At 37.4% G+C, this 12716-nt stretch overlaps 1 protein-coding gene across 1 annotated transcript in view; it reads right to left on the bottom strand.

Annotated features, from left to right (window-relative positions):
* Window positions 1-12716, bottom strand: part of STAB1 (stabilin 1) — a 115794-nt gene that overhangs the window by 71763 nt on the left and 31315 nt on the right. Inside the window, exons 13-18 of the mRNA XM_029284120.1 lie at window positions 9632-9759; window positions 8152-8240; window positions 6060-6182; window positions 4448-4597; window positions 2447-2509; window positions 1708-1821 (exon numbers count right to left, since the gene is read on the bottom strand). Of these exons, the coding sequence (XP_029139953.1) occupies window positions 1708-1821; window positions 2447-2509; window positions 4448-4597; window positions 6060-6182; window positions 8152-8240; window positions 9632-9759 (667 nt within the window). The remainder of the gene's footprint in view (window positions 1-1707; window positions 1822-2446; window positions 2510-4447; window positions 4598-6059; window positions 6183-8151; window positions 8241-9631; window positions 9760-12716) is intronic.

Genomic DNA, 12716 nt, shown 5'->3' with positions numbered 1-12716 from the left:
TGATATACAACATTATTTTTGCCATTTATTCTTCTGCTGCTATTATCCAGACAGTTCATTTTGTTGCAGAAAAAGCAGCAGAGACAGACTACTGTCAAAGACTACTGAAAGCAAGAAGATTGCCCAAAAATATGTCATTATTGTTATGCCTTTCCACCACCAATTAAATTTGAGAGATCCACATGTTTCCTCCATTCATTAGATCAGTGTTTCTCAGTCTCAGCATCTTGAAGATGATTGGACTTCAACTCCAAGAATTTCCTAGCCAGCCTGAAGTCTATCCATCTTCAAAGAGCTTTGCATTAGATTAAAGGAAATTGATCTAATCCTAACTCTAAACATCTACCTGATTATCAGGTTAATACCCCAGAGTTTTGAGAGTATATTCAAATTGTGAAACATTCCTCCCTCCCTCCAGATCTTTCTCTCCCCTCCCTCTCTCTCTCTCTCTCTCTCACACACACAAATACACACATAAACACACACACACAAACATCTATCTATCTGTCTATCTGTCTATCTATCTATCTATCTATCTATCTATCTATCTATCTATCTATCTATCTATCTATCTATCTATCTATCTATCTATCTATCTATCTATTTAGCTATCTAGCTAGCTAATCATCAACTGAGAAGGTAACCTACCTCCCCCACTTCAAACCCTTGTTTTTAGTTTGTATTAATTTTTGAAATTTTAATCCATTTTATATTGATAACTGTTATTATATGTTGTTTTATCTTGATGTAAGCTTCTCACAATTGCCTGAACTATGAGATGGGTGGCAAATGAACTTGACAAATAAATAAATATGGTTTATATGGCTGTCCATCACAAGTTCCTGATACCGGATGGCTAACAATGTTAAAAAATATAAACACATAAAAACCCCCAGAAAAACAAAAAACACACAATAAAACAGACCTATCAGCCTCAAAATAACAACAAATGTACAGGCCCAGCCCCACTTCCAGACCCTCAGCCCCAATGATACAAATAAATATCAATTTCCAGGCACTATCTGAGCTGTTGAGTTTAATTTCTAAAATTCTGAATAGCTTAGGGCTAAGTCATTTGATGGACTACCTATGAACCTATCCATGTATTGGCACAAGAAGTTCTCTTAAAGATACCCATACTTTTCTTCAGTATATGGGAGATGCTACTTTCGGGGTTACACTCAAACTAGAGAAGTCTCCCTTGGAAGTTGCAATTACCTTTAGTAAAACTTTGGGTTAAAATGTTCAATAGGCATAATTATTCTCCAATGTAGCAATTCCCACATCTCTCTATGCATGTACATTTATGTTGTTCATATATGTACACAATAAGCATACACTGTATACATATAGAGGATTTAGTAACATTAAAATCTATCTCTCTATATAAAGCTTCCATTAGATATTTCACATTAGAATATTTAAATTCTGTAACGAATAGCAGCATTCTGCACAAAACAGATACAGGATAAAATAAAAACCCATATTTACAATAATGGCTTATTGAACAAGCTATAAGTTAGATATTTTATAGAATGTTGTCCTTAAGAAGGCATACTGTATCAATTTTTATGATTGTCCTAATTTACCAATGTTTCCTATATTGGGAAGATAAAACAATAGGCTAAATGAACTATCTATGAGTGTGATCATAATGAAAACTCATATCCTTTTAATCCCCAGACTAATTAGCAAAGATAGTCTCACCTCTGTGAAGAGATAAATTAGCCTTCCATCTCTTAATTTGTCCACTGCTTCATCACTTGGGACAAACACAGTAAAAGGTCCAGGACCGTCCAAAATTGATGGAAGACCACAATTCTGCAAAATATTAAGTCCATGGCCATTAGATAACTTTAGTGTAAAATGATTAATTAACAAAACCAACATTTCTAGGTGTAAATTATACTAAGCAGCTAAATAATTCAAACCAATTATACTCAGCATTCCTGATAAAGTTCCAATTCAGCCAAAGTATTAAAATAGTCAAATGCTTTATGTAGCTCACTAAGGATTACTGATTTCATCAAGATTTGGTGTGAAGTTGAAATTTCATTTAGTTGAAAATGATCCAATGACAGATCAATTCAAATGTTCCTGAGTAAAATTTTGCACATAGACAATGGATAGGAAGACCATTTGAAGAAAAGGAATCCTGATCCTGTTTCTTGTGTAAAGAAAGGATGGATTTCTTACAGTCCAAAAGCAACATTATGGAAATGAATAAATTCTTCATGGGTTTTACTAATATTTTAATGATATTTATCATCTATTATAGTTAATCATTTGTTTGATCTCTTAAAAGGGAACATTTATTCTGTATCCTACTGTGGGTCATGAAAATATTAAATGTTCAAAATGCAACACCTGCTATTTTTCTGACAAAAAAAGAAGCGGCAATATCAGCATTCATTTTATCCCATCTGAATATGGGAGAGATACTCACTTCTAATATAGTTTCAAATCGGATGGAAATATCCATGGAAGCAAGCATTTCGGCAATTGTTTTCTGCAAAAACAGATGGACTAGAATGAGTTTGAAACAGTGTAGTTATGAAATATGTAAGTGCAAACAAATAATGACACATCTCTCTCCTCTTTCTACTCTGTGCCATCACTACTGTACAGAAAACCTTTGAGCTGTATTCCCAATGTTTTCCCTTCCATTGAGTTCAGTAGAACTTGCTCCTTAGCAACTAAGATGACAGCACAATCTAAGTTACTAAATATACACATCTATGCATGTGAAGCATTTGCATCCTGCATTCTAAATATCCTAAATTCAGGCAGCTTTCAAGATATGAACCAACACAGAGGATCTCAACCATAGTTCACCACAGGAGAAAAATCTACCAGAAATCATGGAGGTAAAATAAATATGGTGCTATAATAACCTTTTGTATATACCAGTGGTGGCGAACCTATGGCACGGGTGCCAGAGGCGGCACTCGGAGCCCTCTCTGTGGGCACACGTGCCGTTGCCCCAGCCTTGCCTCCCCCCACAACCCCCTCCTCTCCCTGAAGGAGAGTAGCCCTCGAGTGTGGCCCACATGGAGCAGCGCAGCCAAGGACAGGGCAGCCAGGCAGCGTAGACAAGACTCTGTCCTCACATCCCATCATGCAGTTGATGCTGCAGGATGCGGGCAGAGGGTGTGCATAGCGCTGCTGGGCTGCCTGGGTGATCTGCGGCAGGCCCTGGAGGCGGTGAGTGGTCCTGTGGGCAGGCGGGGTGGGGGATGGGAGGGCAGAGCGGGGGCGGAGCAGGGAGGTAGAGCGGGGCGCGGTCAGTTTTTGGGCACTCGGTCTCTAAAAGGTTCGCCATCACTGGTATATACTCAGTTTCCTGTTTTGCCAATGTCTTTTAAAAAGATAGACTAAATATTTTTTTTTTTTTAAAAAACTGATACAAGAAGAAACAACTGATTGTTCTCTGCAAATATTGTACATTTAGGCTTCATGGCGATTGTCTGGAAATACTTAGAGGAATTGATCCAGCAAAAAGTAATATAAGATTGCTCTATTTCTATATGCCCAAGTGTTTTTAAAGATGAGTTAAAAGAGATGCAAAGGGATATTAAATCAACTTGGTTTGTCCATGATGGCTCCTTAGCAACAATGCAAAGTGGTTTTGCCATCATCTTCTTCTGGGTGTTTTTTTAACTTCCCGGTAGAGTTAGTTGAGAAAAATCTTGACATTTTAAATAAAGGATAAGTCAATATAGGAAATATAAGGAAATATAGTTCCCAGATATCTTCCATGGTTCCCATTGTGTCCAGCAAGGTTTCTTTCCAGCATGGAGTTTCTTTCAATTATAGAGTTATTTAGGAAGTTGTATGCTGCACAACAAAGCAGTAACTTCTAATGCCATATTTAGTGCCTTTTGGTCTCAAGAAGATGGCAGAGAACATTGTGAAATGGCTAACATTTTATGAGTTTACCCATTACATTGTCCCAACATTCCAAATCTTCCCAGGACCATTTATTAGTTTGGGAAAATGGGAGGAAATAATATTTTAAGTGATATATGCTTCCTGCTATATCTAATATTATGCAGTAGGGGTTGTGTGGAACTTTATAGTGTCAAACCATTCACACCAATCCAGTGCTATAAAAAAGTGCTACTAGAAAGGCTTTAGATAATGGGTGTCCAACTTTTGGCTTGCCTGGGTCATGCTGAGTGTAGAGAAATTGTTGTTGGGCCACATATAAAACATAGTTAACATATATAAATAAATTTCCTTCATTTTTAAAATATTTTTATTATATCTTTTGGGGCCACATTACCAGCTATCCAGACCACATGCGAATTGGACATGTCTGTTTTAGATTGATTCTAGGTTAGAAATACAATTGTGGCCTACACTTAAAAGCTAGTTTGTTTAAGGAATTATCCCCATATACTGCCTATGACTCTGTTTTCATAAGGAAAAAGAACATTCACCATACCTGATCATTATCAAAGTTGTCCATGATGTTTATTTTCCTTATTTCGTCACCAAAATGCATAATACCATTAACTGCTGGCACATCGGAGTCAGAGATGGAATTGATTTCGTCTGGAGTATCTAAGTACCTATACTTGATATGGCGCTGCAGCTGGAGAGCAATACAAGGTTTTTCTATGGTAAATATTCCTCTACGATTACATTTTATTATTGCTTTGACATTTTATTGCAATTGTTAATACTTGTAAATGCAGTTATTGTTCTTGAATTGCAGAGTGCAGTTGGGCTTTAGATCAGGATTTAGGTTGGAGATGGCATTCGTCATTTGTACTGATGGTGGAAGAGGGGCAAGCGTGGTGCATCCATTCTTGTGCTGCTTGACTCTCAGCAACTTTTGATACTGTCAACCATGATTTCCTTTAGGACTAGCTTCAGTGGAGAATGGAGGCACTGTTTTACACTGGTTATCCTCCTCCTTCTCTGTGCCTGCTTTCAATCAGTTATGACAGGCAGGGAGAGATTGCACCCAGGGCCCCTCACTTTGGGGTTGCTGCAGAGTTGAGTTCTCTATCCCCTTTTGTTTAACACCTCCATGAGACTGCTGGGATTGGGGTCAGGATCACCAATATATAAATGATAGCCAGTTGTATATTTCAGTCCCTGGCTTTCCAGCAACATCCTAATCCAGTGCTCGGAGGCTGCACAGGTTGGAATGGGAAGGAACAGGCTTTGTCCCTCTCCCAGATCTGGAGCTATTTTATTATTGACTCTTATCTGAGACTGCTGTACAATCTACAGGGCCATCTTGTACTCTCCTGCTCACAAAGCAGATAGAGGAGGTGGCTTTTGCAGAGCCACATCTTATATATCAATGGATCATATAGTAATTCATGCCCTAATCACTACACTACTGGGCTCTGGATGTTCTGAGATAGGCCCATAATCTGTCCAACTCTCAAGCCCCCTCAGACCCTAATCCTAGAGAAGACAGACTGAACTCAGCAATGGAGTCAAGGAGCTCAGGAAGGCTAGTACAACAACAACAATCCCAAATGATTCCTAGAGCCCGACCTAATGAATGGAATCTCACATCTGGTGACTTATGGAACAGTGCCCTTGAAAACCATAAAAGATTTCCAGATGACAATCTCCAGATATCCACCTCTGCCCTGGGACTTTGGCTGATGCCACCTCTGAAACCCACCTGGAATATCTCTGAAATGGCTACCCTCCCCCCCCCTCCACAGAACAGGCTCCCAGATATAATATAATGTTTGAATTAAATCAATGAAATATAATTGTGATATTGAGTATAATAATTGTAAAGGAAAACATTAGATACCTTTCCTTGGGCTATTTAAAACTGACCTAAAATTTCACAAAGGAAGGAAGGAAGGAAGGAAGGAAGGAAGGAAGGAAGGAAGGAAGGAAGGAAGGAAGGAAGGAAGGAAGGAAGGAAGGAAGGAAGGAAGGAAGGAAGGAAGGAAGGAAGGAAGGAAGGAAGATAGATCTTGGGCTTCCTAACAATAATGCTGAGGAAATTGTAGTCCTCCAACTTGTATTTTGAACTATAGCTTTATTTGTAGAATCTCAGGTCTGTAAAAAATATTTACCTTTTCATGAAATTCCACTTTATGTCCAGATAATGTCCAAAAATACTGAGTGTCACGCATTTCTTTTATCAAGTGCTGCCCAGCTATTATATGCCTCCTGCAGAATTCCTGTGCATATCTGACCTTCATGGAGAAGAGATATAAAAATAAAAAATCATTACTCTGTATGCAGCAAGCCGAGTATAATATTTTTAATTTCACTGTACAAAAATGTACTAATATGTAATGTTCCATATCAGTTTTGTAAAGATATCAAGCACTTTATCCAAAATTAGACCAAATAACGTACAATGACATATATTGGCTCATTTTTCTATTTTTTTACTCTCCTTTAATTCATTATTTTATTTCTTTTTAAAATAACACATGTAGATGATACATTACCTGACAACTGCATTTGAAAGTTTTTTTTATGGTACTATCCTTTTTTTTCTTTAGATGAGTTTTGAGGTCACTTTTAAAATAATAAAATATAATCACTGTGAATCTCTAGCATATATAAAATATGACTGAGAGAGCCATCCTATACATTAGCATTTCTGAAAGTGTTGTGACCCCTGGCAGGGCAGCGTCACAAGACATTGGATGGAGATTCACCTTACAAATGAAGGCAAATATACGTGTCCCAGGAAAATGATGCAAGATTGAATCTGGATTGGTCACCGGAACTAGAGATTTACTCTTCCAAGCTTTTGGATTCATGCTAGAGCCCATCTTTAGGGAACTTCTCTCTATTGGAATACATGCTTTGGGCTATTCTGTGAGTCATGTTTTTGTGGTACCTGCCTATTGGCTGATTGGTGTGTTGATGGCTGACAATTGGCTGTGGTTTCCTTTTGCTGTCAAGTTCTTACGTACCTGATAAGCTACTTATCAGCACTCCTGCTAACTGACAAGGGGCCCATTTCCCAGGCTTCAATAATTTCCCTGGCTATTTTTGTGCCTGCATGGCCAACAATCTTAATAGCTGCAAAATTAAATGTGTGTCCTTGTTCATTGTAATGTGAGGCTACCAATGAGTTCGAATCTCCTTGTCTGATTGCTTACTTGTGTTCTTGCAGTCTGGTGGTTAACTTCTTCCTGTTTGTCCTACATACTCACAGGGGCAATCCAAGCAGGGGATCCAGTAGATTACATTGGAAATATCTCCCACCTCCAAACAATCTTTATAATAATAATGATGATGATAAAGTTGGAAGGGACCTTGGAGGTCATCTAGTCCAACCCCCTGCTCAGGCAAGAAACCCTATACCATTTTGGACAAATGGCTGTCCAGTTTCTTCTTAAAAACTTCCAGTGTTGGTGCATTCACCGCTTCTGGAGGCAGGTTGTTCCACTGGTTAATTGTTCTAACTGTCAGGAAGTTTCTCCTTAGTTCTAGGTTGCTTCTCTCTTTGTTAAACTAGACATACCCAATTCCAGCAACCGTTCCTTATATGTTTTAGCCTCCAGTCCCCTAATCATCTTTGTTGCTCTTCTCTGTACTCTTTCTAGAGTCTCAACATCTTTTTTACATCGTGGTGACCAAAACTGGATGCAGTATTCCAAGTGTGGCCTTACCAGGGCATTATAAAGTGGTATTAATACTTCACGTGATCTGGATTCTATCCCTCTGTTAATGCAGCCTAGCACTGAATGAACAATGAACAATTTGTCCTTGTATGCAGGCATCTTGTATGCTTATGCTTGAATTGTTCATGTAGGTACCTTCTCTCCAATTATTTAGCTTCCTGGGTATTACAGTGGGTTCTCACTCTGCCATATACTGTAGTGTTCTGACACAGTTCTTTTTGTGTCACAGTGGATGGTTACTGTTGAAACTAAGAATGTGTGCAGTGTTGGTGGCCTTATGACAAACTGTGGTTTCTAGGCTTCACCTTCTTTGCAAGTTCTGCAAATAATTATCCCTCTATCTCTCCCTTCCCCTCCATTGTAATTGTCTCTGAAAAACAAATGCAGTGAGTAAAAATACCAAATGAAAAGAGCACAAAGCTTTATGGAACTGATAATCCTGCTCAAGAAGGACTGTGGTAGTTTTACTTCAGACACAAATACCAGGAGTAATAAAGTAATAAGAGGTAAGAGTACTTACACTGATGTGAAATGGAGGAAAGATGGATCCAGTAGGCACAAGTACCGTGAAAGGCCCATAGTTCTCCAGGAGTAATGAACAACCCTTACCTGTTAAAAAATCCATACCACATATTCATTTTAAAAAAACCTTGAATATCATAAATAATCATACATATTACTGGAAGCATTTTCCTTAACAGAATATATGTCCTATTTGCAATGCCTTCAGCTAGATGTTGAGGTTGAAGTTTTTATGAAGACATCTTCATTATATTTCTGCTTCTATCCCCTACTTGGGCAACTCTGAACTGGATTGAGAGGTTGAGGGAGACAATACCCTCTTCCTCAATACCCTACAATATTTTCCCAATCAACACTGGTCACCCAGCTGCTACTTGCCAGACCAGGAAACATATGCAAGTACTTACCTATTTTCCACCAAAAGGGAAGCAAGATAGAGCATATACTTAATTTCTCATTTTAATATGTAAGTCTACTATATTCATAGTTAGAAAAGTCTTTTAGGTATATTTGGAATCTGTATTGAATTTAGTTTATTAATATAATATTGAAGTATGTCTAGCATTTACATCCATCCCAAAAGGAAAGAAAAACCCACCAATTTTTTTTAGCATCCTTAGATATCAAGGCTTCTTTTTAAAGACAATAAAAAAATAAAAGTTAGGAGACCTAGCTAACAAGCTAATTTAATCGATGCTGCTACCCTTTAAGTAAACACATCTGCCATGAGTATAGTACGATTCTTCCCACTTACAATAACAATATGTATTCAAAGAAATCAACCTGAAACAACTAGAATATTTTTTAATAATAATAATAATAATAATAATAATAATAATAATAATAATAATAATAATAATAATAATAATAATAATAATAGTAGTAGTAGTAGTAGTAGTAGTAGTAGTAGTCCTTAGTAAGGACTCCATAGGTAGACAAAAATGCCAAATCCAGTCTGAACATCTGGCTGACTGTGCAATGAATAATAATAATAATAATAATAATAATAATAATAATAATAATAATAATAATAATAATAATAATAATAATAATAATAATAATAATAATAATAATAAAGTTGGAAGGGACCTTGGAGGTCATCTAGTCCAACCCCCTGCTCAGGCAGGAAACACTATACCATTTTGGACAAATAGCTGTCCAGTCTCTTCTTAAAAACTTCCAGTGTTAGAGCATTCACCGCTTCTGGAGGCAGGTTGTTCCACTGGTTAATTGTTCTAACTGTCAGGAAGTTTCTCCTTAGTTCTAGGCTGCTTCTCTCCTTGATTAGTTTCCATCCGTTGCTTCTTGTCCTGCCTCCAGGCGCTTTGGAAAATAGCTTGACTCCCTCTTCTTTGTGGCAACCCCTGAGATATTGGAACATGTCCCCTCTCGTCCTTCTCTTCGTTAAACTAGACACCAATTATTTTCTACCAGATTGCAGTTATGTATAGTTAAATTCACTCAGAAAAGAAAGTTACCAAATATTGCCAGTGCACCATTCAGATAATTTTGATATGATCCTCTTTTATTTTTCTTAATGAGTTCACTCAGGAGAGTTTTGTAACAGGAACCTCCAGCTTCAATTTCTCCCTTTTGGCAGATGCAGCTGAACAAAAGAGGGTAATACAAGATGAGATTTGGGCAACTGCCCCATTATTAAGTGTTTCACAGCCAATTCACATTAATTTAGGAATTATTTAGCAGCTACAGTTTTACTCCTTTATTAAAGGGAACACCAGAAAATAGAGACTTATTCAAATATTTACATCCAGAGATTCAGATCTGTCACTTCAATTAATATAGGGATAGTTTGAAAAAGAAACAACAAAATTCTCAGTTGCAAATGACATCAATAATATCAAGATCATTCTGGGCATGTACAGGTAGTCATCAACTTACAACCATTCATTTAGTGACCAATCAAAGTTACAAGTTACTGAAAAAATTGAGTTACGATCGTTTTTCATACTTACGACTATTGCATCTTCATGGTCACATGATCAAAATTCAGATGCTTGGCAGCTGACTCACATTTATGATGGTTGCAGTGTCAGGGGGTCATATGATCACCTTTTGTGACCTTCTGACAAGCACAATCAATCGGGAAGCCAGATTGATTTAACAAAGTGTTACTAACTGCAGTGATTCATTTACTAACTGTGGCAAGAAAGGTTGTAACATGAGGCAAAACTCACTTAACAATTGTCTTGCTTAGCAATATAAATTTTGGGCTTAGTTGTAGTCATAAGTCAAGGATTACCTGTAGTGACAAAAGGCTTGGAAAATACCAATATCAACCTTCCTCAATTGTGCCACCCTGATCACGTTAAGCTTTGAATCCAGTGTTGTTTGAGCATTGCAGGAGTAAAAGTCCAACATATCTGAGTATCATATTGGGGAAGGCGGCCCTACTTCCTATCTGAATTTGTCAAATGTCCTAGGTCAGGGGTAGGCAACCTTGGCTCTTTTATGACTCGTGGGCTTCAACTCCCAGAATTCCTGAGCCAGCACCGCTGGCTCAGGAATTCTGGGAGTTGAAGTCCACGAGTCATAAAAGAGCCAAGGTTGCCTACCCCTGTCCTAGGTGAACCAGTGTTTCTTTTCTTTCTTACGCCTACATATGTAAAATGAGACGTTAATAATATTGGCATTCCATGCTGGGAAAGATGCAATCTCTGAACATCAATTTTATGGAAAAATGTAATTTTAGTAAAACCTGAAATAGCAGAGTGGAGTTTATTTGGTATCTAAAAACGCAGGTTAGAAGGAGGGTAATACAATGCTCAAGATGGCTGACTGCCACTGGATTTGCATACAATTCCAAGAAAAGCATATGGTTTTCAAAACATTTCCAAGACAATGATTACTCACTGTAAAAGTGGGTACTACTGAGACTCACAACTAAAGAAGGGCATAATTGAGCTAGTCTTCAAAGGAGAAGCACCATTCTTCTCTTGCAGTCTAGTGGATCTCAATGAGGCTTGAATGAAGTTGCCACTTGAACAATTTTGCTCCGCATAATGACCATAGAAAGGCTAAAATAGAAAAATGCCTTTCTCAAGGAGAAACATTGCAGACTGCCTTCCATGTATTGGCTTCTAATATTGGAAATTAAGACTTCCTTTCTTTCAGATTTTCATTAATAGAGGATCAGCAGCTTTCCAGTACAAGCTACCAAAGCCTGCTGCTTTCAATAAATAATAGATACATTTTAGGAATGTTGATGTATTTGCAGCTATTGCCATATTGTATCAAGCATATAATTTGAGTAAGTTTACAGTGGGGATTCCCAAGTCTAAAATAGCTGCCATCAATATTCATCTGTGTTCAAAAAATACCCCCTTCTATTTTTGGATATTTTTCCAATATACTGATTTGTTTTATTTGTAATTTGAAAACATATATTAGGCAAGCTTATGCTTCAGATAAAGTGCTAATACTTTGGGATGTGTTGCTAGGGATGGGAACACAATATGTCAATGGACTGCAAATCCCACCAGTTCCAGCTAGCATAGGCTGATTAAGGATGAGTTGAGTTAATGTCCAGCAACTGGAATTCCATAAACACCCTACTTCTACTCTACTTCTACTCTAATCACACACCTCCAGTAGTTGTGGTAGTCACTTTGGAATGTCAGAGTCTCTTGGCCTTACTTAATGGGTTATTAACAGCCTCCGATGACTCCAAATACATACAAATTAGAATGTGTCTACAGAAAATTCAGTATGATCAGAGATGCAGTAATGAGGAAAGAGGCAAGTTAAGAATTTACTTACTTATTTGCTATAAATTATATTTCACCCAAGTGTAATTATCCCTTTTTGATAGGAAACTGGGAGAAAGGAAACACAGAAGTACTGTAGATGGTGTTTGTGATCATGGATCTTCTACCTACCCTGTCTGATCTGAGCTTTTTAGGAGAAAAATAGGATAAAACACTTAACAGAAAATTAACACATGTATCAAGAAGTACATTTCACTGGGAACTAGCCCCCCCTCTCTTTCTCTCTCTCTAAAATAAATAGAAAACATGTAACCAACTTCTGAATTTAGCATTATAGCAAACAACAGAGATCCAGAATAGCTTCTATATTGAATTCATGCTGGGCTTCTGAATTACTTACTTGAAAGACCCATCAGGGGTCGTTTCACACCTTTGTACACTGCTGTCACAATAATTTCTTGGGCATTCATTGGTCAATATGCATTCATTTCTCCCGTCTCTTTTCCTTTGCATTCCTGCTTTGCATTGGCAATTTGGCTGTGGAAATAGAAAGAAGACTAGTCACAATTCCTTAGGTTCTATGCAAGGCTTTAAAGGTAATAACCAACACTTATAAATAATAATAATAAAGTTGGAAGGGAACCTATAGATATACAAAAGGGTACCAGACAAGGTTGTCCACTTTCTCCTTTATTATTTGTATTGTCACTGGAAATTTTGTTGTCTAGAATTAGAGAATCTTCAATGATTAAAGGCTTAAGGATTTCTGCTAAAGAATATAAACTTAAAGCTTTTGCGGATGACTTAGTTTTTACATTGTCTCAACCAACTGAGTCAT

This window comes from Protobothrops mucrosquamatus, unplaced genomic scaffold (genome assembly GCF_001527695.2).
Source record: "Protobothrops mucrosquamatus isolate PMUCROS unplaced genomic scaffold, P.Mucros_1.0 scaffold380, whole genome shotgun sequence".
Classification (NCBI taxonomy): Eukaryota; Metazoa; Chordata; class Lepidosauria; order Squamata; family Viperidae; genus Protobothrops; species Protobothrops mucrosquamatus.
The sequence above is the reverse complement of the archived record's forward strand: the minus strand, read 5'-3'. Positions and strand labels throughout refer to the sequence as shown.